Source organism: Mustela erminea, chromosome 5 (assembly GCF_009829155.1).
Source record: "Mustela erminea isolate mMusErm1 chromosome 5, mMusErm1.Pri, whole genome shotgun sequence".
NCBI classification, from domain to species: domain Eukaryota; kingdom Metazoa; phylum Chordata; class Mammalia; order Carnivora; family Mustelidae; genus Mustela; species Mustela erminea.
The window spans coordinates 144212852-144240443 of NC_045618.1; the positions used below are offsets into that span (position 1 = coordinate 144212852).

Consider the following 27592-nt stretch of genomic DNA (forward strand, 5'->3'; position numbering starts at 1 on the left):
CCCTCCTAGGCCGGCTCACTTAAGCTTCACTTTAACCTTTGAGATGGGAAGGATTACCCCATAAGGAAACTGAGCTCCAGAAAGTTCACATAGTAAATATTTCTATTTACTATTTCTGCTGCTTCAAGTCCGAGAAGCATTTTGAACTCTTGAACTCTGAGCTCTGGTAGGAGCCCGAGATTGGACAAAGGTGTGGGACCATGAGAACTCAGGAGAACCCCTCCGCCGGCTCAGCTGGGGGAGCATGCAACTCTTGATTGTGGGGTGTGGGTTCAAGCCCCACATTGGGTGTAGAGATGGCTTAAAAATCCCTTTGGGGGAATAAAAGAATTCAGATTGCTGGTGGGAGCAAAGGTTGGATTAATCATATTGAAAAAAGTTTGAAATTATCTTTCAAACCTGAATGTAGTCAACTCAGCAACCCAGCAGCTACCTGACAGCGCAGCAGTTCCATCTCCAGGAGACCCGGGCAGACCCTGACACACCCGTGTGCTAGGAGGAAATGCTCGTGGTATTTTTGTTTAAAATAGCAAAGTAGAAATAATTCAAATGCCCATCAACAAGGGAGTGAGTGAAAAAAAATGTGGCATGCTATGTAGCAGTGAAAATGAATGAGCTATAGCTGTTTTGTCAGTAAAGGTAAATCTTTAATCAATATTAAAAGCAAGTAGCAAAAGTATACAAATAGCATCATTACTTTTTTATGCGAATGGAAGATGATACTAAGATATGTAGCGTTTAGGGATACATAGGTATGTGGCTAAGCTATCAGTAGTAGAAGCAAGGGAATAGCAAACGCAAAATTCAGTCTGGTGATCACACCTGGGGAACGGAGGGGCAGGGACATTAGGAGTGTGGGAGAACACCACCTGCGTCACTGATGATTTATTTCCAAAGTTGAGGGATGGGCTTCTGGGTGTGCATTTCATTTGTTAGGCTTCATAATTTTACATGCCTTTAAGCGTGTGTGTGTGCACCTGTGTGTATATATGGTATAAAATGATATGTTTTATTTATATAAAACATACATTTTGTGTTAGGTATTTCATAATTTTAAAAACAGAAAAAAATGACACCCCCGTGGACTGGACGGGAAGCCGGTCCCTGTGACGGGTTTAGACTCGGTCATAGGCGTGACGCTCATTCAGTGGGATGCTGGAGTGAGTACAGCAGTCAGGGTTAGGGTGAACAGAACTTCCAAGCAGGGAGAGGACGGTCGGACCTGGACTGTCCTCTTCTGCCTCCAATTCCTCTTCTCTGACCCGGTACCGTTTGCCTCGTGGCACTGCTGCGAGGATTGAGCCAGAGGGTGGAGACGAAGCCCAGGGCACAGCATCATGACGGTCGCCAGGAGCCGGGCTGCCTTGCCTGCTCAGCGGCACATGCTTCCGAGGGGCCACAGGGAGGAGGAGACAGAGTTGACCATGTCGTTCTAGTAACAACAGAGCAAACCATAGAAGAGGGTTTGAAAAAACATCAATCTTATTTAGGCTTATCCAAAAAATTCTTGTTAGAGTTGATGTCAAAGGTTGACAGCTATCACTTTAAATCAGTTTGTATCTGTTTCTTCTTCTTCTTCTTCTTCTTCTTTTTTTTTTTTTTTTTTGTAATTTCAGCACTGGGAAATTTGGAGCTTGTTTTATACCAGGACTTTGTAAGCAGAGTGATCTGACCTTGTACGCGTCACGGCCTGGGCTCCGACTGTGGAAGGCGGACATCCATGGGACTGTTCAAGCCACGTTTATCTTAAAAGATGTCTTTGCTGGAGGAGTCAAGCCTTTTGAACTGTACCCACGTCTGGAATCCTCCAACAGGGGAAGTTGCAGCTTACCTGAGAAACACCTGGGGCTTGTTTCATGTTTCTTTCAAGAAGGCTGGGTGTTGAGTTGGAATGAATATAGTATTTACCTTCTAGACACAATCAACCAGGTAAGTTGCGTGATCGCACCACACCTTTGGTGTCTTTATATGTTTATCTACGGACGGTCTCTCATAATGGTAGAAGAAACAGCATTAATTCTAATGCTTTACTTTTTCCTTTGCAAGGAAATCAGGTAAGGGTCTAATTATTTGATAGATTTGGTTTTGGTAGAACCTTCTAGCTGTTTTGCCTCTAAGCGGAAGTGTCGTCTGCCTGGCATGGCTTCCTCACCTGGAACCTGAGGGTAGGGCAAGCGGGACTGGGGCCCCCAAGCTGCCCTTTAACCCTGAGTTGGTTTCTCTTCTGAAGGAACACTTCGAAAGGCATCTCTGTATTCTTCACTTATAGACAACTTAAGTTTTCTTCTTTCTCTAGGTACTCTTTGAACTTGATGCACACTTAGTAATAAGTGGGGTTGAGAGGTTTGGTGACTTTGTATCAGTTCCTTTCTTCTGAGCCCTTACCCCAGTGCTTTCTGCGACAGGTAGCATTAACTTCACTAGACAAAGGGGCTGTCCACATGCAGACGTTGTGGCTTCCATCAGAGTGTACACAGCACCATCATGGGCAGCTTTCAGACTGATGGCATGCTTCTAGATGTTCATCAGGATTATTTACTTCTCTCTCTGCCTACTTGTGATCTTTGTCTGTCAAATAAATAAATAAGATCTTTAAAAAATAATAAATTTTTTAAAAAGATTTTATTCATTTATTTGACAGAGATCACAAGCAGGCAGAGAGGCAGGCAGAGAGGGTGAAGCAGGCTCCCTGCTGAGCAGAGAGCCCGATGCGGGACTCGATCCCAGGACCCTGAGATCATGACCTGAGCCGAAGGCAGAGTCTTTAACCCACTGAGCCACCCAGGTGCCCCTTGCATTTGTCACTTCTAAGCTGGTTCAGAAAGAGCCTGGCAGAGCACAGGTGTCATCGGACTCTTCTGGGCTCCTGCACCTTTGTGACCGCTTTCAGCTGTTAATATTGCCTGGTTGTGTGATTTTCTTTTTCTTTTCTTTTTTTTTTTTTTTGGACAGGCCACAATTGCTGGTTTGGAAGGATCAGGTGACATCGTGTCTGTTTCCTGCACAGAAAATGAAATATTTTTCTTAAAGGGAGATAGGAACATTATAAGAATTTCAAGCAGACCTGAAGGATTAGCATCAATAGGTTTGTATTTGTTATAAAATGTGCTGTGTATATGTAATTGTAGTTTATAACTGATAAAGCTTATTAGCATTACTTTGTTAAACAACTGTAGCTTTATCTGAACAAGGAAGTATTTGGAGGGTTTCCTATGATTCTTTTAAGATTTTTTTGTTTTGTTTCGTTTTAGAGAGAGAGTGTGTAAGAGCAGGGGGAGGGGCAGAGGGAGAGGGCGAGAATCTCAAGCAGACCACGCACTGAGTGCGGAGCATCATTCCAGGCCTCGATCTCACGACCCTGAGCTCATGACCTGAGCTGAAACCAAGAGTCAGATGCTTAACCCACTGAGCTGCCCAGGCCTCCCTCCTGTGATTCTTAAAATATGGTTTACAGTGCTTTTCTTGAAACTTATCTACTTTAAGGCTCACATCAGACAGCCTCGCATTTGGTGAAGTGGTTCCATGGGTCTGGAAGGTGGGGGGCTGGACGAGTAGTGAGGAGAACTCAGCACGCACATGACTGGCCACTGGCACCCTGAGACTGCCTGTGGGGTTGATACTTCAAAGCACAGATTTGCCAAGATTTTAGGACATTGAAATCTGTTCTCTGGAACATGTCCTTTACCCTCCACGCAGTTCTTCGTATGACACTGATCATTCTCCGCGCTTCCGTCTTCTTGTTCTAAGTCCCACAGCCCCGGTTCTGGCGAGCATGTTCCCGTGCACACATCATGGTACTTGGTGTATTTGGGGCTTGTCAGTGAACTTGTCCCCATGGTGACAGCAGCCATGTGGGGAGCCCCTCCTCCTCTCTGTCCCTCGCTTTGTTCTCACTGTGTTCCAGACACTCCAGAGCACTTCACAATCATGACCCCATAAAATCCTGAACACAGCCCTGCATGGAAGGTACTGATTCTCCAAACGAGCCTGGGGCTGTGGAAATTGCAGCGAGGTCCCGAAGACACCACTGCTGGGGGGATGTGAGCCGCACGCGGGGGACATCTGTGTGGCCCCCGAGGCCCCGCACACGTATAGCCTCGAGTTCACGGAGCAATTTCACAGGCATCTTGTTTGATGCTCAGGACAAGCCTGCCGGAAACATGAGGCAGGTGGCCCTGCCACGGCCTATCCCCAGCCAGTCCCCCTTCTCCCCGGGGCTGGGAACGGCCTCGTGCCTTCCTTGCTCACTGCTCCGGTTGCCACCATGTCCCAGGTGGTGTGCAGGGCACCCCCACCCCAGCTGAGCGCTCCAGGTTCCTGCCGCCACCCCCGTCCGCAGCACCCCAGGCGGGTCTGAGTGCTGGCTGTGTGCCCTCCCTGACGTGGCCTGCTTTAGCCGGGGCTGCCCTCTGCTCTCAGTTCAGGTCTTCCTGTATCTTTGACACTTTCCCTGAGTGCTTTAGTTAAGTCGGCCCTCCCAGTCTTCGCTGGAGTTCCCAGGGGCCTTTCCTCCTACCGCTGTTGCAGCCGGGGGGCCGTTTCCTTACCATGTCCTTCCCTCACCAAATAGTAAACCTTTTGGTTGCGAGGATCTTGTAGCTCAGCTTTGTGGCCCCAGATAGCATATGGCACACAGAAGCCCCGACTGAGTGTTTCTTAATCCGCGGTGTCCCGTTTCAGATTAGAAAACCAAGGACTTGGGGGGGTGGGTAAATGACAAGCCCCAAATCCACCAGCCCCGTCTTCCGATTGCTGCTTCAGCCAACGCTTCTCCTGCTTCTCCTGCCTGGCTACGTTGGTCAGAAGTGTGGACCTTTTGTCATAGCGATGGGCTTAGGGTATCTTGACCCTGGAGACATCCTTGCTCTGCCTTCTGCTCTCACCAGCACTAGCTGGTGTCTGAGTCACTGCAGGAGAGGGAGGAGAGGGAGTAGAAGGCCTGGACCCAAGTGGGTGGGCCAGTTGCAAACCCAGGGCCTTCTAGAGCGGGAAGCAAGGCAGGAACAAGGCAAGGGAAGGGCCTCCAGGCGGCAAGCCCCTGAGCCCCCAGGCGTTACTAAGGCCTTTGTCCTTTTGTAATGTCAGAATACAAAGTCTGGTGAGTAGGAAAATATCCCAAACAGCCTCTCAGAGCCAGATATTTAGGACTTGAAAAGATGAAAATGTCCTAAGGGGTACCTTGGCCCCCACTTTACTGCCTCTTACAAGATGGCGGGGCGGGTGTGGGGTGGGAGTGAGATATGTCTTGGGTCAGAGGGTCGGTCAGGGTAGCTGTCACCCCAGGCCGCAATCTTTGTGGAACAGGACTAAGCTCTGAGTCTTAAGTTTGCGGAGCTGGCATCTGCATGGTGTGGTCAAGGGCAAGGGCGGGCGGCTCGCGGGAGGGAAGTCCGGGGGGCTGCTCTGCGGGGACGGAAGCGCTCTGTGTCCGCGCCGTCCCCAGTGGCTGCCGAGCGCTTGCAGTGTGGGGAGCGCAGCTGCATTTACGTTGTGCTCGACTTTGAGTTTAAATAGCTGCACATGGCAGTGACTGCTGTATTGCACAGGATAGCTCTAGACCGAGACCTGCCATCGGCTCCTGTGGTCTTTAACAAGTCACTTCCCTGGCCAGGCTTCGCTCCGTGCAGAGCCCTGCGTGTCCGTCCCCAGCTTGCACAGAGAAGCCCCTAGTTTGCCCCGGGGCCACCCCCATGAGAGGACAGGAGTTCCTGTCTGACTGGTGGTCCCCGAGCAGTGCCGGGCCCGTAGTGCGTACGGCTATCGGGATGGCTGAGTGGGTGAAGTCGTCCGTAGTCCTGTGTACGGGGTCCTGTGGCCGGAGCCCTGGTGGCCATGGTGACTTGTGCTGTTGTGTTGAGAAGGACGAGTCCGTGAAGGTGAGAAACTCGCTGGCTCTTGTTCGTGGGTACAGAGCAGGGTGCCTTGAGCCTCTGCTGCCACATCCTCACGCCACACTTCTCTGTCCTGCGTTTGTTCTCATGGAAAATGCCCTTTCTCTTCTTAAATTTCAAGAAATATAGGTACGCATATATTTTTCAAGCGCCTTTTGAGTTCTTTTATGTTTAAGGTGTGATCTAAGTAGGGGCTATCACTAAGCCCTCTTCTTAGAAACAGGTCATTTGTCTTCTTTAGGAATTATTTCTGAATTGGTGTAAGAAATGCTGTATGCTTAGTAGTGTTCCATTCCTATTGAGCTATTTGTAGAAAATCGCCGTGACGAGTCATTTTCCTGATTGTGGTGTGTGAGCTCTCCGGAGCACAGAGCCGTTTTAGACTGTTATGTGCGACCTTCCCGCTTCAGCAGTCTCTCTGAGCCTAGCGGGCGGGGATTTAGGGTTAGCAGACTGAATGAGAGCTTGTCGACTTCCTTAGACAGCCAGCAGTGACCCCCAACTCTCTTTCTCAGCGCGAGATGGTCTGGAGACACTGGGATGCGCAGAGCAGGCCCCTGGGCAACGTGGGGAGAAGCCGTTGGGGGCCCCGGTTTCGGAGACAAGGCTCAGGGGCTCTTCCGTGGCCAGCTCTGTGGCCAGCGAACCCAGGAGCAGGAGCAGCTCGCTCAACTCCACCGACAGTGGCTCTGGGCTCCAGGCAGCTCCAGAGCTGGGGAGGGGAGGCCAGCCCGCCTCACAGAGATTCAGCGTGATCAGCTCCGAAGACTTCGACCAGGAGCTTGTCGTGAAGCCTCTGAAAGTGAAAAAGAAGAGGAAGAAGCGATCAGGTACCGTCCTTCACAAAACGCACACTGACTCCTTACGCAGGGCCGTTCTCGCACAGTTTTGGGGAGTGCTCCTTGCCCTGCGTGAGCGTTTGCCCATTCGGTGAGAAGCAGAGAAGGCTTCAGAAGACACGGGTGCTCTTTCCTCGGAGGAGTTTTACCGTGAAGTATTTCATATGTTAAGAAAGAGTACCACACACACCGAAAGCACCTTCGTGGGGTGTGAGTAATACAATAACACACACCTGTGTACTTACCACCCTGCTTGATGGGTCTGGGGCTGTAGTTAAGTAAAATTTTAGATGTATCCATGTAAAGCACGTATTAGACAAGAGACACTATGAGCCTGGATGGAAAGGCTCAGAAATAGAAGATTATGCTGGTGTCTAGATGGGTCGTTTTACATTTGGTGTTGGATAGATTACCGACCATGGGATTTAACATAGAAATGGTTTAACTTTTTACTCCTTCATTCCTGTTAGGCCTCTCGAGCTACACATACGTACCAGATATTATTAATATTAACATGCTAAGCTTGTTAATAATTTTAAACAACTGGTCTACTGTCCATCCTTTCCTTTGTTTTCCAACATTAACATTTCTTGAGCAAGGCCTAGAGCCCATCACTGTCTCTGATGTTTGCATCCATTTAAGACATCTCTGCATGGGATAATTCGTACTTGAGAGATGCATTCCTCACCACTTAAATATCCTTCATTTGAAATGTACTTTTTTCCTTGAGCCAAAATTGTGTTTTTTAGTCTCTTACTATTTATATGGAGTCATACCCCATTTTAAACATTCTTATTTTAAATTTTAAATTAGAAGGTGCAAGCAGGAACACCTGCCACAGTTCCCTTGAATCAACTCCCTGCTATGAGTTTCCGGGTGACAGTCCCCAGTCCTTGAACACGGACCTGCTGTCTATGACCTCGAGTTTGGGCAGCATCGTGGATCGGTTGAGCACAGAGTCTCCTGACCGGGAGAGTAACCTCAGCGGTGAGGTGAATGGTGTCCTGCAGGAAAATATTGACCCCGAAGCGTTCAGTGTCCTGGAGGTGCCTGAGCCCATCACTGCCATCCTGCATGAAGGGAATGGCGACAGACCTGGACTCCCACGATGTGACTGTGCAGAAGACACAGGGCCGCACAGTGGAGCGTGGACTTCACTCCTGGAGCTGAGGGAAGCTGTGGAAGGTAGTGACGTTACAGAACTCAGAGAGGAACCTTGTCCCACAGATGATGGACTGAATAGCAGACAGTCGCCCTGTGGAGAAAAGGACAGCTCTGCAGAGGCCCGGGAAGCAGGGGATGTGGAGCTTGATGACCCCCAAAGCACTTTTTCTGAAGCCCCTTTCCTGGACTCACCCCCGGTGCCTTCCAGCCTCAGCTGGGCCCCCCGTGCCGAGCCGCAGCTGCCAGGGACCGGAGCTGACGAAGGCTGTGCCGAGGAGCCCAGCAAGGAGCAGGGCTTCCTCACACGCATGGGGGGCCCCTGCCACCTCGGCTCACATCCCTGGCACACTGTCAACGACAGTGACACGGGGCTGAAGGAAATGGTTGCCTCGGGATGTGACTCGGGGAGTGTGAGAGGGCGGCTGACACCCCCAGTCTCTGCCTTGACGGCTCACACCCATGAGCCTTGGCTCGAGCAGCCTTCACGGGACCCAGTGTTGACATCCAGTGACGAGGAGGACATCTATGCCCAGGGGTTGCCTTCCTCTTCCTCGGAGACGAGTGTGACAGAGCTCGGTGGTAGTCGCTCCCTGCAGGACCTGAGCCAGCCTGGCGCGGAGGACACTGGGCTCCTAAAGTCAGATCAGGTATGTGGGTTTGGGGTGGTCGGTGTCCTGGGGTCCACCCAACCCACGTAGTCAAGGATGATGATTCCTGATCATTTACGTAACAGAGATTGTTTTCAAAATGCTTACTTTTCTTAGCAAGTCATTATTTTTCAGTGTATTTGGTTTCGAGACTAATCAGGTCTTATAACTTGTCCTGCTAAGTCATTGTGGGGTGTGGATTAGGAGTGTGAACATGCGTGTGCTTCCCCTAAACGGACCACTAGATTCTCCCAGCGCTAACGACACGCGTTGTTCGGGAAGCTCTTGCCGCTTGCCAGGCACCACGCTAAGCACTTTGTAAGTTCAACTTATTTCCTTCTCCAAGAACAAAACAAAAGTAGGTAAAGAAGTAGGTGCTGCCTCGGTCCCCATTTTACAGCGGAGGGAAGGAGTCGTAGGGAAACGGCTTACACAGGTCACATAGTGAGTGAAGGGCACGGCTGGCCCAAGACCCCACTCCCCGCCTCTGTGCTGTCCTGCATCGGCAGAGACATGTCCTGCTTACTTGTTCTGAGACAAATGCCGGAAGGTGAGATCTTCCACTCGGTCTCGCCTGTGCTCAGCATTTCTTGAGTGCCTTCGGCTGCCAGGCTCTGTGTTTGGTGTTGGCCGCTGCGGGCGCAGATAGCCAGTCTGGATCCCAGAATCTCCAGGGAGACCCAGACGTGCCTGCCGATCGTCTCAGCTGAGCACGACTCTTGGCCGATGCTGGCCAGCCAAGTCAGGGCTGTGGGAGGCCTGATGGGCGGGCTGACGACGTCTCGTGCAGGCTGTTGAGATTGGGGGCGAGAACTTTAGAAAAGCCCTCCCCTAGGTGAGAGAGGACCTGGTGCTTGGAGGACTGCTTCCTCCCTTCATGGTCCTCCCTCCTCCCCATCCAGTAGCTGGAAAACCAAGAGATTTTGTGGCATTTGCCAGGGGCGTGGGGCACTCGTCACGGGGAGCAGGGCTGGATTGAGAATGAGAAGGGGCGGGTGCCATTCTTTGTGAAGCAGCGAACTTCCATATTTGGGTGATGGTGCAAGCACTTTGATTCCTTCTGCGGTTTAGAAAACTGTTAAGCTGCAAAGACTTCATTTAGCTCTTTTTTAAAGAATCATGGCAACAAACCATCAGTCTATAGAATTCAGCCAGACTCAGTATCTTGTCCAGATTTCCATTAGCCGCACGATGGGTCCATGCTTAAAACCCAAGGGCGAGGGCACAGAGCCGGTGGCAGGGCTGCTCATCTGCGCACCTCGGCAAGGATCCGAAGCACAGAACGTGGGTTTGCATGCGCGTTGTGTGTTGTGCAAGAACTAGGTTGTTTGAAGGTCAGGACCGCATTAGGAAGGGTGTTCTGACTTGACGGGGAGCTACCCAGGCGGGCTCTCCCGGGGGACAGTAGCCCCCATTGCAGAACGCTTCTCTCAGTACAGTCCAAAGACAGCAGGTCCCCGCTTGGCTTCTCAGAGACCCTCCGCCCTGTGACTTACGGACAACTGCCCGACAGCGCGGCTCAGCGCTCTGCAACGGAACTCACCAGCTCTGTCCTTGTTAGTTTGCAGAAAGCTGGATGGGATACTCCGGTCCCGGCTACGGCATACTCAGCTTGGCGGTCTCCGAGAAGTACATTTGGTGCCTGGACTACAAAGGCGGCCTGTTCTGCAGCGCACTGCCGGGCGCGGGGCTCCGCTGGCAGAAGTTTGAGGACGCCGTCCAGCAGGTGGCGGTCTCCCCCTCAGGTTGGCCTCCCCGGCTCCCCCATCCCTGCTCCTGCCGGTGTAGTGGCCCAGCGCACGGCGGGCACAGGGCGGGCACACGGGGGGCCCTGCCACAGTGCCATCCGTGCAGCATGTGACCAGTGCATGCACGTCTGAGGGTTTTCTCCAAAGAACAGGGGTTGCTTCATTTGACATTGATTAATAAACATCCAGTAAATGGATGTTCAGCTTGAATCTTGGTTCGGTTTTTTTTATTAATTACAATGTTAACACATTAACATGTTTTTATAAGCTATGCAAACTGCTTGAATGTTGAGGGCTTTTTTTGGAGAGAGATTAACATATGAACACCTTATAAAAATGTGTCCTTATTTCTTTTATGGAAGGGGAGGGGCAGAGGGAGGAGAGAGAGGATCTTTCTTTTTTTTTTTAAGATTTTATTTATTTATATGGCAGACAGAGATCACAAGCAGGCAGAGAGGCAGGCAGAGAGAGAGGGGGAAACAGGCTCCCCGGGGAGCAAAGAGCCCGACGCGGGGCTCGATCCCAGGACCCCAGGATTGTGACCTGGGCTGAAGGCAGAGGCTTTAACCCACTGAGCCACCCGGGCGCCCGAGAGAGAGGATCTTAAGCAGGCTCTACACCCAGCACGAAGCCTAACACGGGGCTCAGTGTCACAACCCTGACATCATGATCTGAGCCAAAATCAAAAGCTGGACGCTTCACTGACCAAGCCACACAGGCGCCCGTGTTCCTGTTTTCTTGTGTTGTTTTAAAGCAACTGAACCAATGGAGATAGACTTACGTGGATATAGATTATTGGGGTTCCTTTCTAGAAATTTTTTCTTTAATGAACTATGTGTATGCTTTGGCCAGATCATCTCCTCCCTGAATGTAAAAGAAAAATGCGTTCATTCGTGCAAGCCATGGTCTGGCTAACCATTTTTAGTGAACCGGAGCGGACATTTCCTGAATGATGCTCTGCTAGGCTTTGAGCCTGTACCTCCCTTCCCTGTCCAGAATCATTTGCGCATCTGTTTGTCATAATGTTGGCCACTTCACCTGCTGGGGCGGTGGGTAGGTAGAATAGAAGTATTCCTGTGTATTTGCCTCTTAGTAACTCCCCCCCGCTCTTTTTTAGAGATTTTATTTTTATTTGAAAGAGGGAGACACAGCGAGACAGGGAACAGAGCAGGGCGAGTGGGAGAGGGGAAGCAGGCTTTCCTGCTGAGCAGGGATCCCGATGTTGGGCTCGATCCCAGGACCCTCCCTGAGACCGTGACCTGAGCCGAAGACAGACACTCAACCACTGAGCCACCCAGGCACCCCGCATAGGATCTTCTTATTGTTAAGACACGAGCAGAAGTCAGACAAAATGTACTCTGTGACTTTAGACTTATCCCCGTAATTTTACTGTGTTTCTGATGGATTTCCTTGAATTCTTCCTGGTCTTTGTCACTATTTAAAATAGCAGTTTGTTCAAGGTTGTTTTATCTCTTTGCTTATTTGAAAAATAATTTTCCTTTAGAGAGTGGCTGAGATCACAGTCTAGTCTTTAACTCTCGTTATGTAATTGTGCGCTTTAATTCTTTCTCTGCCATTTACTTCTGTTCACCCTCCCAGCCGCTTAGAAGCCTTGGTTCTATCCTGATTCTGTTGATGACTTTGTGTTTCCAAAACCTTCTGGCCCTCGCAATCTCATAGGAATTCTGTCCTCACCAGATCAGTGTTCTTGACTGAGTCGCCCTGCAGTGTCCGCGTCTTCAGGGGCACCAGCGCCCCACTGTGTTCAGGGTGTGCTTCGAGCTTAGCCGTCTGGCTTTTCTCCTCTTACCTCGGCTCTCCCCATCAGACCCTCTAGTCCAGCCTGTGGTCTTGGTGATTCTCTGGTGGCTGCTTGCATGCGGCCGCCTGGCCTGCGTCTCCCCCACGTACACAGCACGCCTGGCCTGCGTCTCCCCCCCCCACGTACACAGCACGCCTGGCCTGCGTCCCCCCCCCCCCCCACGTACACAGCACGCCGTCCTCCTCCCTCCCCTTCTACATCTCTGTTTGTCACAGTCCCTTTCTGAGTAAAAAAGGACAGCCCTGCTCAAGTGCCTCCTGTCTGTGCATCGTAACCCTCAGTTGGTCCAGAAGTGACCCGTCCGAATCCCCTAGGACTTTTCAACCTCTCGTGGGGGACGAGTTGTGCCTCCTGACGTTACCGCGTCAGCACTGCCACTGTCCGCGTCAGGAGTGCCTGAGGTCTGTCCGGCTCGGTGTGCCATGTCACCGATCTGTTCTCGCCTCCAGTTTCCCTAGCAGCCCTGTAGGTACAGAGGAGGAAGTCCGGCATGGAGAGACCGTAGGTGACTTGACACCTGAAGCCACACAGCTGGTGGGAGGTGACCGAGGAACCAAACCTTGGCTCTGTGGGCTCTTTCCCCAGTTGGGGTGGAAGCAAAAGGGGGAGAGAGGTTGTAGAAATCTCTCTCCCCCACAGCAACTGGGATGAAGTGTTTTGTGTAAGTAATTCTCTGCGGTTATTGGATGGGGAACAGAATTTTTATTTCTACAGGAGCCCTTCTCTGGAAGATTGAGCAGAAATCAAACCGAGCTTTTGCTTGTGGAAAAGTGACCATCAAGGGGAAGCGGCACTGGTACGAAGCCCTGCCCCAGGCAGTGTTTGTGGCCCTGAGCGATGACACGGCCTGGATCATCAGGACAAATGGAGATCTGTACCTGCAGACAGGTAACGGGGGCGGTCCTCCAGCTTCTGTGGGGGGAGGGGGTAATTGCTTCCTACTGTCCCTCACTTTGTTAGGGCCACACTTAGAGCCATCACAATGACGAAGGGGCTAAAAATCAATTGAAGACAGTCTGCCTTTGGAATATATTAGCAGTTTCCTGCTACTGACTCACATCCAACCCGGACAAGTTTAGAGCAAGACTTAATAGAGTTATTCAGTGAGATACGGAAACAGACTCTTACTCTCCTTACGGCTAACCATTGCCTGTCACTTGTGCTGCAATATCAGATCTTAAGGGGAAAGAATACCGGGGAAGTGACATTAGAATCATTTTTTCCTTTAGGTTATGGCTGGACTTCTTTCAGCCAGGTCATAGTCCTGTCGCCGTATACTTACTTCCATGTGGGCCAGGAAGAAACAACGAGAAAAATCATTTGATCTAAGTAGCAGTTCATTTCGTCCTAATAAACTGCCCTGAGGGGAACCTTCAGCTGCCAGAGGAGACTCAGTGGGACTTGTTTATTAGAAATAAACTGTAATGAGCGTGAGTGTTTATGTCAGCAAAATAGGATATGACTTTCCAAAGGCAACGTGATTTCTCGGCGTATGGAAAGGGGGCGGGGTGGGAGCTCTCTTCTGGCTGTCAAGAGGTTGTACTGGATTTACGTAAAGATCAATCTTCTCACCATCTAATATTGCTGATTTGTGGAGACTGTTTTAATCTCTGTTTCGAGCTGTCAGCCGGGGTGATGCTCTGAGACCAAAAGTCTCCGCACCCCTGGCTCTTCCTCACACGTGGGAGGGCCAGCATCTCCTAGAAGCCGCTGCCTGAGCCCTGGTGGTCAGCCTCGCCAGCTCCTGGCCGTGTGCGAGTTCTGGTCTCTCCCTTCAAGTGGTAATAGCTCTGGAAAGGCAGATGCATATCCCGTTTCCAGGAGCACTTGAGTTTTGTTCCTGGTGAGGAGACAGAGCGCCTCTGGCCTGGGGTTGAGGAACGGGCACCCTCTTAACCAGTAGTACCAGACCAGCCGTGTTCGGCTCCAGGGCTGGCCTGATGGTGTGTAGTGTAAGCAGCCCAGCAGGTGACTCCCCCTGGTTGAAGGTGAGGGAGACAGCTGAGAACGTGGGACCACGGGGCTTCTGCGAGGAGTCGGGGAACACGCTGGGGCACTGAGAACTGAGTGCACACTGATGCCGCAGAGTATGGGGTTTGAGTTAGCAGCTGTCCCGGCAGCTCCGGGCTGCAGACAGGCTCCGAAGAGGTGGGGGGCAGGAGTCCTGGATGGGGCGTCAGCGACTCTGAGCTCTGGCCCTGCCATAGCCTTGCTGGGTGAGGGACATCACCTTTCTTTTCATGTGGGGAACCAACCCCCCAACCAGGTCCAGAGCAAGAGAGGGTGGCTGCTTCGTCGGAGCTGCTCTGCAGAGGGCGGGGGGCCTTCCACGGCTGCCCCAGCTCTGCTCGCCCCGAGGCTCTGAGGGCACAGCCACAGAGCACGTGTTGCTCTTGGCCTGGCTGCTCTTGGCTCAGGGTCTGGCTGCTCTGCCCTGGGCTTTCTTGTTCTTCGGGAACATCTGAAGCGACTTTGGGATACCCGCAGATTCTGAATTGCCGTTCCTTCAGTTTCCAGAGAGCATTTGAAAACACTTCAAATACATGCCCTATTTAAGCACAACCTAACTATGTTTTGTTAACTAGACCTTAAAAAGACAGAATGCTTGCTACACAAGAATATAGCAGAATACCAAAAGAAGAAGAAGCAGCAGCAAACAGCAGAATACAAATGAGGTGCCAAGTCCTGACTGTGTGTCTTGGGGGCTTCCTGTCTGTCTCCCTGGCAGGTCTCAGTGTGGATCGCCCTTGTGCCAGAGCCGTAAAGGTCGACTGTCCATACCCACTGTCCCAGGTCACAGCCCGAAACAGCGTGGTGTGGGCGCTGACAGAGCAGAGAGCCCTCCTGTACCGGGAGGGCGTAAGCAGCTTCTGCCCCGAGGGGGAGCAGTGGAAATGTGACATCGTCAGGTACCGGCGGGAGCAGGCGCGTCCTCCCCATCTCGCTTGTCCCACCCTTGGTTCTTTGTCACCCTGACTCCCCTTAATGCGCCCCTGGGAGGCTGGCCCTGGCAGAGCTGCTTCTCTGAAGCTCTCCATGGGGATAGTGTTGTCTGGAGTCAGTGGAGCCGATGGCCGCAGCCTGACCGCAGGTCGCCCTGTGCCTGCCTCTGACCGGCAGACTGGGCGCTGGGTCAGGGCAAAGCTTTTTAAAATGCCGACGCCCTCTCGTGTGACCTCAGGCATCACACGATCACGGGTCTTACGACAGTTTCCATTCAGCACTGCCCGGCCCTGTCAGGTGGTTTCTGTGTAGAATCTCAGTGGTTTCAGGCCAGACGTTTTTCCTTCATTATCATCAGTGGTAATTGATCTCTAGTAATTTCTTTGGTGACTTACACCACTCAAAATTTTAATTATAGAATTACCATCAAATCATTTTGCTAATTAGAAAAATTAGACTAGGATCTTTTTGGTTTGAACCTAGCACCCAGTCAGCATGAGCGAGTGGCTACCGTGAGCCACAGCGGGGCTGGGCTGGGTGTGCGACCAGGCTGGCCCCAGCCCTGCTCTCCCCCAGTGCCGGTCAGCGAGGACCGTCCCGTGCCAGAGCAGAGCTGAGCAGGGGCTTTTCCCGAGGGGCGGGAGGGGGAAGGGCACTGCGTGCGGAGAGGCAGCGTCCGCCCAGCTGCTGCTGCCCGACACAGCCTGGCACACGGGGCACCTCCGCTGGCTCAGTTGTGTGGGAGGAGCAGGGAGGCCGAGGCGCCCTGGTTGCCCACGCTCTCTCTCGTAGGCTCTTTCCTCCCAGGGGTTTCCCACCATGCCGGCTTTTCAGTATGTCTTTCAGAAGCTGCCACACATTTAAACAACAACGTAACTTGAAACTCGAGCTTCCTTCCATGGAACTTGGGGGTGGGGTCTAAACCCACCCGGGAGACACTTGAAGCCCACGTTCCCAGTCAGGCTGGGCACTTGGAGTGTGGGCGCTGACTCTCCCTTCTCTTCCCTGTTTCCAGTGAAAGGCAGGCTTTGGAACCCGTCTGTATAACTCTCGGGGACCAGCAGACTCTGTGGGCCCTGGACATCCAAGGGAACCTATGGTTCCGAACTGGTATCGTTTCCAAGAAGCCCCAGGGAGATGACGACCACTGGTGGCAAGTAGGTGCTCGGCTCGGGGGGTGCTGGCCAGGATGCCTCTGCTCTGCTCCTCCTTTTACAGCCCTTCTTCTCCTTGAAGAGATTGAGGAGGTTGGATTAAATGAACAACATTTACTTTCACTCTTCGATGAGTTAGTCTTCACTCTATTTGAGCGCGTTAGAAGTATCCGGGGTTTTCATTGTAGGAAGTAACTTGTAGAACTCTCTTTGCTTAAATGTCCAGGCTCTGTTTATTACTTCTTTTTCCGTTTCGGTATTATTTAGAAATTTATCCTTACGTGCTAAATAAGCCCAGTGATATCCTTTTGAAGACCTGGGTAGTAATGATGTTGAATTCTGAACTCATGGGCTGAGAAGAGCTAGTCCGCAGGTTTGGAAACCCGGCCTATAATTAAAATTCATCTCTGCCCGCTGGTTCCAAAGTCCTCTAAGCAAGTGGCATTTCAACAAAGAGGAGAATGTTCCCACACACTCCCAGAAAAGGAAACACTCTGTGTAATAGGAGGGTGTAAGCAAGCTCACTGCTCATGACTTGGTCCCAGCCGGGGTGGCCTAGAATGTGTTTTTCAAGGAGTTGTTCCTGCCCCTCTTTGGTACGGTTCAGTGTAGCTGTCACTCCCCCAGCTTCCCGCAGCGGCCAGCGAGGTGGTTCTGGCCCTCAGCTGCTGGAAACGAGGCAGCGTCTCTGCAGTGTTTGTCTTCAGTGGCTCAGGCCCTGTCGCTGCCTCAGACTTGCCACACGAGGGCAGGTCGGTCATTAGCTGCTCTTGGTCTGTCGGATGAGAATGTGCAAAAGAAGTTGTATTTGTCCTTTGATGAGTAAGTATATGTGTACAAAGGTCTCTGATATGTCTGATGCTCCGAAAAGTTGTACAAGTGATTTTCAAATACCTTCTCCACGCTGGTAAGCATACTTGGGTTTACACACGCATGCGTGTACTCACACACTCTCTCTCAAATGTGTATATGTACCACGTTCCATTTTTAAGTAGCCTAAAGAAAGTTGGATACCATTTTATCATCATATTCAGAACGTTATCTTTAGAGAAATTTGACAGAATCTTCTTTGAGGTATTTGGAAGCAGAGTTATTTTAATTACTCCTAAGACTGATTTCTCTGTAGCGCCAGAGCCAGCTTTATGTTTGGCTGCTAAACCTTTTTTTTTTTTTTTAATTTGCATCCTGCTTATCTGCAAGTGTTGGGCACTGAGACAGCCTGTCACAGGCTTTCTGTGTGGCCTTGGCGTGTGCACTCTCCGAGGAGGCCCAGCAGCGCACGTGGTGAGCCCCAGGGCTCCCTGCCTGGCGTTCTGTGGGCTGTGACGAGACCACGCAGCCAGGCTGTTGGATAGCAGGAAAGGGGGCCACGGGGTCCGGACATGGTAAAGCAATTCACTGCATTCTCAGTTAGGACAGTGCAGGTCCTTTCGTGGGTGAAAAAGTGCAGATTTGTACATTTAAGCACTGATTTTTATAGTAATTTATTTTTTGTTTTTGCTTATTAGAATTAAGTTCCCTGTAGTAAGTGATGTCCCTTTCACTCAGCATTTCATTGTGCAGGACCTGGGAACACAGCCTGTGAAAGGGTGTCCTAGGAGTTAGGGAGCAACATTCTCTGTGACCAAACCCAGCAGGGCACAGGTATACATGAAAGTCACGTGGAGGCAGATTTTGACCAACTTAGAACTTTCTGACAACCGGAGCTGCCAACAAGAGAGAGATTCTCGGGCCGCCTGAGGGCCTCACCATTAAGTGTCTGCCTTTGGCTCAGGTCATGATCCTGGGGTCCTGGGATTGAGCCCCGTGTCGGGAATTTCCCTGCTCGGCGGGAAACCTGCTTCTCCCTCTCCCTCTCCCTCTCCCCCTGCTTGTGTTCCGTCTCTCACTGTGTCTCTGTCAAATGAATAAACAAAATCTTTAAAAGAGAGAGAAAGAGAGAGGTTTTCCTCAGAGTTACCCCAAAGAAATGTCTTTCAGGAATGTTAGAGGAGCGGTTTGCACACCGGAGCCAGGCTGTGCCGATCGTGTCCAGGGTGGGGCCCGGTTTGAGCTGTTGAACTGACATATTTATCGACAATCCTAGTCTAGATCATCAAGTACCTCCACCACCCTACTTATAGTACCTTTTTTAACCCATATTACGATTCTAAGAATTGCATGCTGTTGTCCATTGGAAATATCTAAATTTAAAAGCAAAATGATCCTTTCTTATTGATTAGAATAAAAGGCTTCATGGGTCTAAGGAGGGATCATAGATAATCACAAAAATAATACCTGCCATTGTGACAGACCCATGGTGGATAAAAATGTATAAAACAGAAGGTGAACAATTTCTTCTGTCCCTCTAAATCTGACCCTCAGAATTACAATTAGTGGTTTGATAGTGTCTTGCTGGACTTTTTTTGGTCTTACACAAATGCGTGCGTGCCCATGAGTGCTAGGTATTTGCCGGTTACGGGCCCAGTCTTAGCTCCGGGTGGCGCGCATACAGAAGGCACTCATAGGGGCGCCTGGGTGGTTCAGTGGGTTAAGCCTCTGCCTTCCGCTCAGGTCATGATCTCAGGGTTCTGGGATCGAGCCCTGCATCAGGCTCTCTTCTCAGCAGGGAGCCTGCTTCCTCCTCTCTCTCTCTCTCTCTCCCTGCCTCTCTGTCTACTTGTGATCTCTGTCTGTCAAATAAAAAGAAAAGTCTTAAAAAAAAAGAAAAAGAAAAAGAAGGCACTCATCGCTGCAGTGAGAGAAGGTATCTTTCCGTGCCCCTCTCTAGGTGAGCATCACCGACTACGTGGTGTTCGACCAGTGCAGCTTATTCCAGACCATAATCCATGCCACGCACTCCGTGGCCACGGCAGCCCAAGTGCCCGTGGAGAAGGTGGCGGATAAGCTGCGCATGGCGTTTTGGTCTCAGCAGCTGCAGTGCCAGCCAAGCCTCCTCGGGGTCCACAACAGCGGCGTCTGGATCTCCTCGGGCAAGAACGAGTTCCATGTCGCTAAAGGAAATCTCATCGGTGGGTGAATCCATTTTCTTTTCGCATTGACTCAATCCGCAGCTTCATTTTAAAGCCAGCACTGAAAGAAAAGCTTTAAGACTCGACTGCAGAAGAGAATTTGGTGCCAGTGTATCAAGTGTTTGTGACGGAGGCATCCTGCACGCTTTGTGTCAGTTTCCTTTTGTCACTCTGTCAGTCCTACAACTTGGGTACCAGCGTTTGGATGGCGTGTGATCAGTTTCTCCTGGGAATCTGTGACCATGCAGGAAGGGCAGATGGAGCTCTTTTGTATGTTCATAATTTCACCTTTAAGTGAAAAGACCCACCCAAATGTAGAGGATGTCGTAAGAGGGACTAGTCCATTTCCTGGAGGAAAAGTTCTTGCTCTGTGGAGAATGCCAGTCTCTAGCAAGATCTGTGACGGGTGGCATAATCCGCATGTTCCCATGCGGGCTTCATTTCTGTGAGGGAGGCCCTCCTCCCTCTGCATGACCGCCCCCCGACCCCGGCCACAACCCTGGGTAAGACTGTGGCTCTGCTTGCCCACGTAGGAGGACGAACAAGGGACTGGCCTCACAGCCCTGGCTGGCGTGGACCTCCTACTTTAAGGACATTCTAGAATTAGCTGTAAGAGGTTTTGAAGACCAGTTGTAGTCTAGAACTAAAGCTCTGGAGTGTGTGTGTTCTCTTCTTCCTTCTTTAACATGCTTCCTTTGGTTCCTTCTAGGCACTTACTGGAATAATGTTGTTCCCCGTGGGACAGCTTCTGCAACGAAGTGGGCCTTTGTGCTGGCTTCCACTGCTCCCTCAAAGGAAGGTTGGTTGAGAAGTATAGTGCGTGGGTTGGCAGTTGAAAAGTGAAAACCATGGTCTGACCATGACCTAGTTGAGGTGGGGCATGGCCGTGTGGACCTCAAAGACAATGCAGTGGCTTCCCAGATAAGCAGCCCTTGTTGGCTGAGCCAAGGCCCCCGAAGCTGGGTAGGCCTGAGCAGGAGAGAAGGCTCTGGCGTGGGGACGTTGAATGAATCTAAAAGCAGGGCATCATTCCGAAGGAGAGGAACATTCAGTGTCCCACTAGGGCCAGCCCCCAGAGACTTTCGGTGACATGTCACAGGGCCACAGCACTGCAGCCAGTGGACACCAGCCTTCATGGGATGCCTTCCCATTTCCCCTTGTGAGGTCTTCTGTCACCTCCCTGCAGCCTCTTTCAGTCTGGTTTACAGCTTCTGGCTAGTCTAAGTCCCACAGTTGTGCCCTGTTAGTACAGGGACAGACCTCCTGGTGACCAGTCGGAGCTTCCCTCCCCTTCCGGAACATGGGTATTAGAGCCAGGAGAGGCAGTGCTGCAGCCAACGAGCCGGGAGCCTGGGCAGTCAGGTGACCCCTCTGCAAAGTGACCAAAGGCCCCTCTTAGGATCGCCCTGAAGGCTGAATGGGAAGACGCCATGAAGCCTTTGGTTCAGAGGAGGCAGCTGGTTAATTTGAGCAGTTAGTCCCAGCAAATTTGGCCCACTTGTCAGTACAGGAAAAGGTTTTCTGACCAGAATTCTGAAATCTGTAAGCTCTGAAAACTGTAGGTTATATCCAGAGATTGGCACAAAATTCTTTGGCAACAAAACCTGGCCCGAACTGCTGTGGGGCCACTTGCTGACCCATCGATCACGAACACACACATTTTGTGGCTGGAACGTTACTGCATTTCATTGCTGCTTGGCTTCCCAAGGCTGTTGTTAGATATGTGGCATACCTGTGACCTTATGTTTTCAAAATCCTCAGAAGTTGTGAATTCTAAAACTATCTGCCGCAAGTTTTAGATGATCTATATTATGATGGAAACTTGAAGTTTCCCAGAGACTGTCTGCATTTTAAACTCGTTCTGTTAAGTCTAAGGGACTGTATGAAAATGGTGGAGAGGAGGCGAGGTTTTGAGAAGAAGTTGGGGAGAGAATGCTTTCCAGCTTTCCGAGCCTCCCCAGCAGCCTCCCTCGATCTGCCCGCCCACACCGCCCCCACCAAGACCAGAACAGGGGAACTGTGGATCCATCCTTCCGAGGGATTGCTGACCTCACTCCCTCCAGAGCCCCAGTCACACTGAGTTAGACTCCCCAGCCCTTATGAAACGTCCAGGGTGAGAGCTACTGAGCTGACGTAGTAGCCTTCCCCAAATCTCCTGAGCCCTGCTTTCTTTCCTCCCTTTAGAACATCTCAGGCTTCTGTGTTAACTGGCTGGCCATGGGTGCGCCTCCAGCTTCTGACTTCAGGTCCGTCGAGCACGTGCACAGTGGCAGCCTGGGAGCCAGGAGCAGTGGCATCAGCCGCCCAAAGGCCAGGGCTCCCTGCTGCATCTTGTCAGTGACGAACCCGAACCTTTTCCGCAGGAAGCTCCTTGTGGCTGTGCCAGAGCAGCAAGGATCTGTGCAGCGTCAGCGCCCAGGATGCGCAGTCCCGCCCCTCCACGGTGCAGCTGCCTCCCGACGCCGAGATGAGGGCGTACGCCGCCTGCCAGGACGCTCTGTGGGCCCTGGACAGCCTCGGGCAGGTGTTCATCAGGACACTGTCCAAGAGCTGCCCCACGGGCATGCACTGGACGCGGCTGGACCTCTCCCAGCTAGGTACGGCCCCTGCGTTCGGCTCGTGTGGGTTCTCACGGGACACTGTGTGGGTTGCTGGATTTCAGGACGTGGATGGGCCACTCTTGCAGGTTAAGCGGGCTGCTTCTTCGTGTCGGGAGCCGTGCTTCCCCACCGTGTCAGCTTGGAGGGCGTGCAGAACCCCGGAGGAGTGCAGGCTCAGAGGAAGCTGCCGCTAGAACGGCCTGAGGAGCTGCCTCTGCCGTCCAGCTCAGCATGGCGTATCGCTCTGTGCCCTCTGAGCCTGGACAGACAGGCTCCGCAGCCCTTCTCCTGGCCCTCTGCAGCTAGAACCCTGCCCAGCGAGCGTCCATTCTCACTCGAGCGGCCCAAGAAGCTGCTGTGCGTCTCTGGGTGGCAGCTCTTCCCGGAGCCTCCCCTCAAAGGCTACGGAGCCACCCGAGGGGCGCGACCCGTGCACAGTCATCCATTGGTAGTGCTGGAAGCCTGATAGTAGAGGCCGCCCACGGCGTGAGGTTATGCTGCAGCAGGTTCTTGATCGAGGGCAGCTTATGTGTGGCTAGTCTGATAGCAGAGACTTGTCTGAAGGCAGAGGCTGCTCCTGGCAGCTCCAGAAGGTCCACATTAGCCGTAGGAACACTCCCCTGCCACACAGTGTCCCATTTTGGTAAATGGACAACCCGTGTTTTTTGTGTGGTTGGTGGTAAAGTTGAATTGTATGAGCATTTAGTGTTTGAGAATTCAACCCCGTGTACTCATTAGAGAGAAGGGGGAGAGGCACCTGGCTGGCTCAGTCGGTAGTGCACGTGACTCTTAATCTCTGACTCGTAAGTTTGAGCCCCACATTGGGCTTAGGGTTTACTTCAGATGTGTACATACATAGGGGCGCCTTAAGTGTCTGCCTTTGGCTCAGGTCCTGATCTCACGGTTCTGGGGTCAGCCCTGTATCGGGCTCCCTGTTCAGTGGGGAGTTAGCTGCTCCCTCTGCCTCTGTCCCTGCCGCCCCATTCGTACTCTTTCTCACACACATGCTCTCTGTGTTTCAAATAAATAAGTAAACTTTAAAAATACACACACACATACACACACACACGCGTGTGCGCGTGCCTCTCCAGCAGCCCCTGGCTGCGTCTCCGGCTGCCAGGGGCCTCTCCCCATCCCATGAAGCAGGCTGGGCTCTGCTGCTGTCAGCTCGTGTGGCCCCTATAAGGCACCGTATAGGAGGATCGTCGTTCTTTTGTCTGGCAAGGCCCCGGATAGAATCCAGCTTAAATGGGGGGAGGTTGGCACTCAGCTGCAGAAGCAAACTGTCCCGAGCTGGGGATAGTCTAGGGTCGTGCCCGGTTCAGCAGCACAAATACTAAAAATAGGAGTTTTCTGGGGACATTTGGATGACCTCATCCCTTGTCCTTTGAGCCTAATCCCAGCCCTGGGGCCATCACTTTCCAGCTTTTGAGGATTTACCAGCCACCATTACTGACAGTGACGGACCAGACAAAGCTGTGGCTGCTCATGGCCCTGGGTGCAGTGATGGGGGACCCTCCTGCCTGTCCCAGGAAGCCTTGCCACCATCCAGACATCTACTGGCCAGGGCCTTTCTCTCGCAGCCCCAACCAGACCCGTTTGGAAGATGTTGCAGGTTCCTCCTGTAGGTCCGAAGGCCGGGGCACATGTGCTCTCCCACCACTGAATCTTGAGGCATGTGGGAGGCCCTGCTCTTCTGCACAGTCTGGGTGAGAGGTACAGCTGTGTCCCTGCAGCGTCCCCTCCCCGTGTGTCAGAGGACATCATGTGCTACAGTGGGCACAGAGTGGATGGCATCCTGACAGGCCACATGGAGCAGGAACCAGCTCTGCCTGGGCCTGCAGGCACTGGGCCCACAGCTCATGGCTCCTTTCTGGATCAGTCCGGTTCAGCACTGGCTAGCTGCCTCGATTCCTGCAGGTCTCTGAGTGCCCATTTGGGCTTCACTGGGCTGGTGGCCATTCTTTCCAGGGGAGAAACTCAGCTTTGGTAGGACGAAGCCTCAGTATAAGAGACCTGATCCTGAGCAGGCTCCAGGATCCTGGGCAAGCTGCTAGCTTCCCTTATTTAAACCTCAACTTCTTCCCTTCCTGATGGGAGGAGCAGTCTCCGCCGCAGAGAGACGATGCAAAGAAGCATCCGGGGTCCACATGAGCTTCTTGGGCAGGTATCCCATGCGGGGTCCCTGTCGAGCCCACATGAGCTGCATCGCTCCCCAAGCCGGCGGGGGCCAACTAACCACGTGCCTGGTGGGGTGATGGTGGGAAGCACAGTCGTAAATTGTTCATTTATCTGGGTCGCTAGCAGACTCTGAAATGATAGAGAAAGCATCCTTTCACCGTTTTCTAAACGTAGGAAGATGCAGCATGTCCTGAGTTGGTGGGGTTCTCGTCGGGCAGAGGAGGTGGACGGGGTGAGGTGGGAAAGTGCCAGCCTCCCGCTGTGCCGGGGGAGGGGGGGCAGGAAGAGGCAGGAGAGGACCTCTGGGTGTTGTGTTACTGGGCGCTTTCCAAGGATGGTCTTTGTAGCCCGTGGGACAAACCAGTGAATCCGGTGCTTTAGTAAATTATTATTTAAATGAGGGGATGAAGATTTTAAGTTCAGCTGTGTGCTCGCTGCCCGGACCCCCACGTGGGAGCGCCCTTGGGGGGCTGGCATAAGGCAGCAGGCATCGAACAGTGAGTGGAGAGTGCAGTGACGGAGGCAGCGTTCATGCTGCCGTGCGTTCCTCATCTGGGTTAACTGAGATGCTTCGTTGTTCTTTAGAAATTGGCCGTGGGGGTGCTCACGGCACCGAAAGGAAGCGCGGCCTTTCAGGGCTATGCCTGCCGCTGAGGGTTCGTTCAGTGAGAGACTTCTCTTTCTCAGACGTCCTCTTCCCGATAGCACCCTTCTCCCACCAGCTTCTCCCGGAAAGGGCAGAACGCCCGCCGGCGCCTCCCTGGCGTGTCTTCCATCTGCCCCGGGGGTCTCCGAGGCTCTCGCCCTCACTGCCCTCTCTCCACGGCCGTCGTGTGCCCCCCTCCCCGCCACAGTTGCCAGAGCTGCCTTCCTAAGACAGCTGGGGGGGGCAAACCCTCATCACAAGAGAGCGCCATGGTGCGCCCGCTTTGGGGAGGCCCCCGAGGCCGTCACAGCCTGGCCCAGTCGTCTTCGCCGGGCCCGGAGCTATGGGACCGCCAGCCCCCAGCCTTGGCTCTTCCCTGAGTGCCAGGCCCCCTTGGGCCCGGTGCGCGCTGGCTTTGCCACGGCCTAGAGTGTTCGCCGCTCTCTGTCCTTCCCCCGGCTCTTCTTCCTTCAGGCCTCTGCCGAGACTGTCCCCACCCCACCCCGGCTTCCTTCAGTCCGAGTCTCCTCAGGGCCCTTGCCCGCCACATGCCGAGAGCCCTGCGCCTACTCTGTCACAGCCTTTGCAGCCTTTTCCGGCTGACCCCATGCGATGACTGCACACACGGGGGTCCACGTCCATGCCCAGAGGGAAAGTAGACCATCAGGGAAAGTGGTTATTACTGGTAGCTCCTACTTCTAAGTAATTCTGGGACATGAGGGTTTTTGGTTTTAGTTTGGTTTTGGTTTGTTTGTTTTAAGGATTTTATTTGTCAGAGAGAGAAAAAAGAGAGAGAGCTCAAGCAGGGGGAGCAGCAGGCAGAAGGAGAAGCAGGTTCCCCCCAACCAAGGAGCCCGACACGGGATTTAATCCCGGGACCCTGGGATCATGACCTGAGCCAAAGTCAGCCACGTAACCAACTGAGCCATACAGGCCCCCTGGGATATGAGTTTTGATCCTGTCTTTGGCCTTGATACTGGTAATCACTAATAAAACTGCCTAACAGGCAGGTACCGGAGCCATAATTGGTTAGTCCACCTCCAAGTTGCCACCATCTTGTTCAGGGATGTGATTTCTCTGTGCTGTTCTCTGCAGTCCTGGCCTCCTCTTCACAAGCATCCCGACCCCACCGACATGAAACATGAAAGCCCGTCTTCCTGGTGCTGACAGTGGGGTGGGGGGCTGCGGCCCACCTCATGCCGGCCATGCCAGGTTCTTGTAAAGTCTGGAATGTCACCAGCTTTTACACTGCAAGCAGAAATTTCAGTTTTAGGGCGTCTGGGTGGCCCAGTCAGTTAAGCTCAGGTTGTGATCTCCAGGTCCTGGGATCCAGCCCCCGCATTGGGCTCCCTGCAGGGAGCCTGCTTCTCCCTCTCCCTCTGCCCCCCCACCCACTCATTCTCTCGGAAAATAAATAAATAAATAAATGAAAACTTTTAAAAAGAAAGAAAAGAAATTTCAGTTTCAGGGATGACTTTTGCAAAGTATCAAGTTATGAATGTGATTTCTGCCTTTCATTTCCTGCTTAAGACCTGACATCGCTCTTTTCTGCCCCTAGTCAAATAAGCAAGTCAGTTGCTGCTTTGAGATTAAATTAAGAGAATTCTTAAATGTCTGGCTACTAAACCCAGCTTTAGAGATTGAATATAGAATTTTGTGATCTATTGCAGTCCTAGTTTTTGGAAGAAAATTTGCATCATTTAGCAGGTATTTAAGATGCTGATAACATTTCATTTCCCAGTATACATAAATATGCATTCTGTTAGATGTTGGAATGTTTAGCAAACTAATGCAATTTGTAATTTAATTTATCTGGTCACAGCATTTAATGAGGAAATATTTAGCATCAGTTTTTGCCTTCAGGTAACAAATAGAATTATATTAGGCAGTAATTTATGCAGAAAAGTGTTTTATAAATAGTAAAACACCAAATAAATGTTATTTGTTGTCCTAAAATATATGTTGAAAAGTAATTCGAAAGGGAAAATGTCTCCTCTGTTGAATAAAGTAATTAAAACTTTTTTTTTTTTTTTAACAGAAAAAACATCAGGGAAAGGCAAGAAAATTGTAGTGTGTCCGTATTCATCAGGCTGGTAGCATAGTAACAGTCCGGAAATATAATGTTGCTTCTCTGCTGCCATGAACTTGGTTCTGACCTTTGGCTGCAGTCTCCTAGGACTGTGTCCCTTGGGTGGCAGCTTGCTTGTCCTGTGGCAGAGCTCCGTGGCTTCCCTGTGCTGGACACCACAGTGGGGACAGCTGACAGGCTCCTTGTCAGCTCCCTTATGCCTCAGTTCACGAGTGGCAGGCAGATCGCTTCTGCCCACAGCCATCATCCAGACTGGAGACAGGGCCCACCTAACTCGCAGGGACCGCAGGACAGCGTGGAGCGTTTGGGGAGGGCAGGAGTCTCTGGCTCTGTCCTGACCATCGCGGCAGAGCAGTGTCTGGAGAGCTCTGTGTTCACACGGCCCGGGGGGCCCTCTGTGAGCTGGAAACCGCCGCCTGCAGTTACCCGTGTTCTTTGATCTGTCTCTTCAGTTCAGAACAAGCTATTGTCTGTCCTGACACGTATGTTCCAGTCATCTTGACTTTCGTCCTGAAAGGTTATTTCTGTAATACGAACGCATGTTCTGGTGGCGGTGGTGTTAGTCACTGCTGACCGGGCTGCGGGCCCCATGTGTCTTTGTCACCACGTAGCTGTTCTCACCGTCCGCTCTAGTAGGGCAGATTGAAGACTCCAGCATAAAATTAATTTTCATTAAACATTTTAAAATCAGTATTTGTTTCTCAGCTATTTCTGTAATTTGCTGCTGAAGGTACTGTATTTTGATCGGCACTCGTCTTCCACTGTGGAATGTCAGAGCTCTGGGAAGTCTGCTCGAACTCCCTGCTAAGATATTCTGTAATAGAGTAAGGAAGGAAAAACCCCAGTCAACTTCAGTG

General features: G+C 51.8%; 1 protein-coding gene across 7 annotated transcripts in view; it reads left to right on the forward strand.

Moving 5' to 3' along the window:
• The window catches only part of TECPR2 (tectonin beta-propeller repeat containing 2), a 98125-nt gene that overhangs the window by 40441 nt on the left and 30092 nt on the right, over positions 1–27592 (forward strand). For 6 of the 7 annotated variants that reach the window (XM_032345344.1, XM_032345346.1, XM_032345347.1 and 3 more), the window contains 11 exons: positions 1617–1929; positions 2953–3085; positions 6407–6721; positions 7544–8541; positions 10103–10286; positions 12826–12999; positions 14840–15020; positions 16070–16211; positions 18979–19219; positions 19929–20018; positions 21583–21816. In XM_032345344.1, the coding sequence (XP_032201235.1) occupies positions 1617–1929; positions 2953–3085; positions 6407–6721; positions 7544–8541; positions 10103–10286; positions 12826–12999; positions 14840–15020; positions 16070–16211; positions 18979–19219; positions 19929–20018; positions 21583–21816 (3005 nt within the window). Of the gene's footprint in view, positions 1–1616; positions 1930–2952; positions 3086–6406; positions 6722–7543; positions 8542–10102; positions 10287–12825; positions 13000–14839; positions 15021–16069; positions 16212–18978; positions 19220–19928; positions 20019–21403; positions 21563–21582; positions 21817–27592 lie in introns of those variants that run through there. The other variant, XM_032345351.1, reaches the window with a different exon arrangement.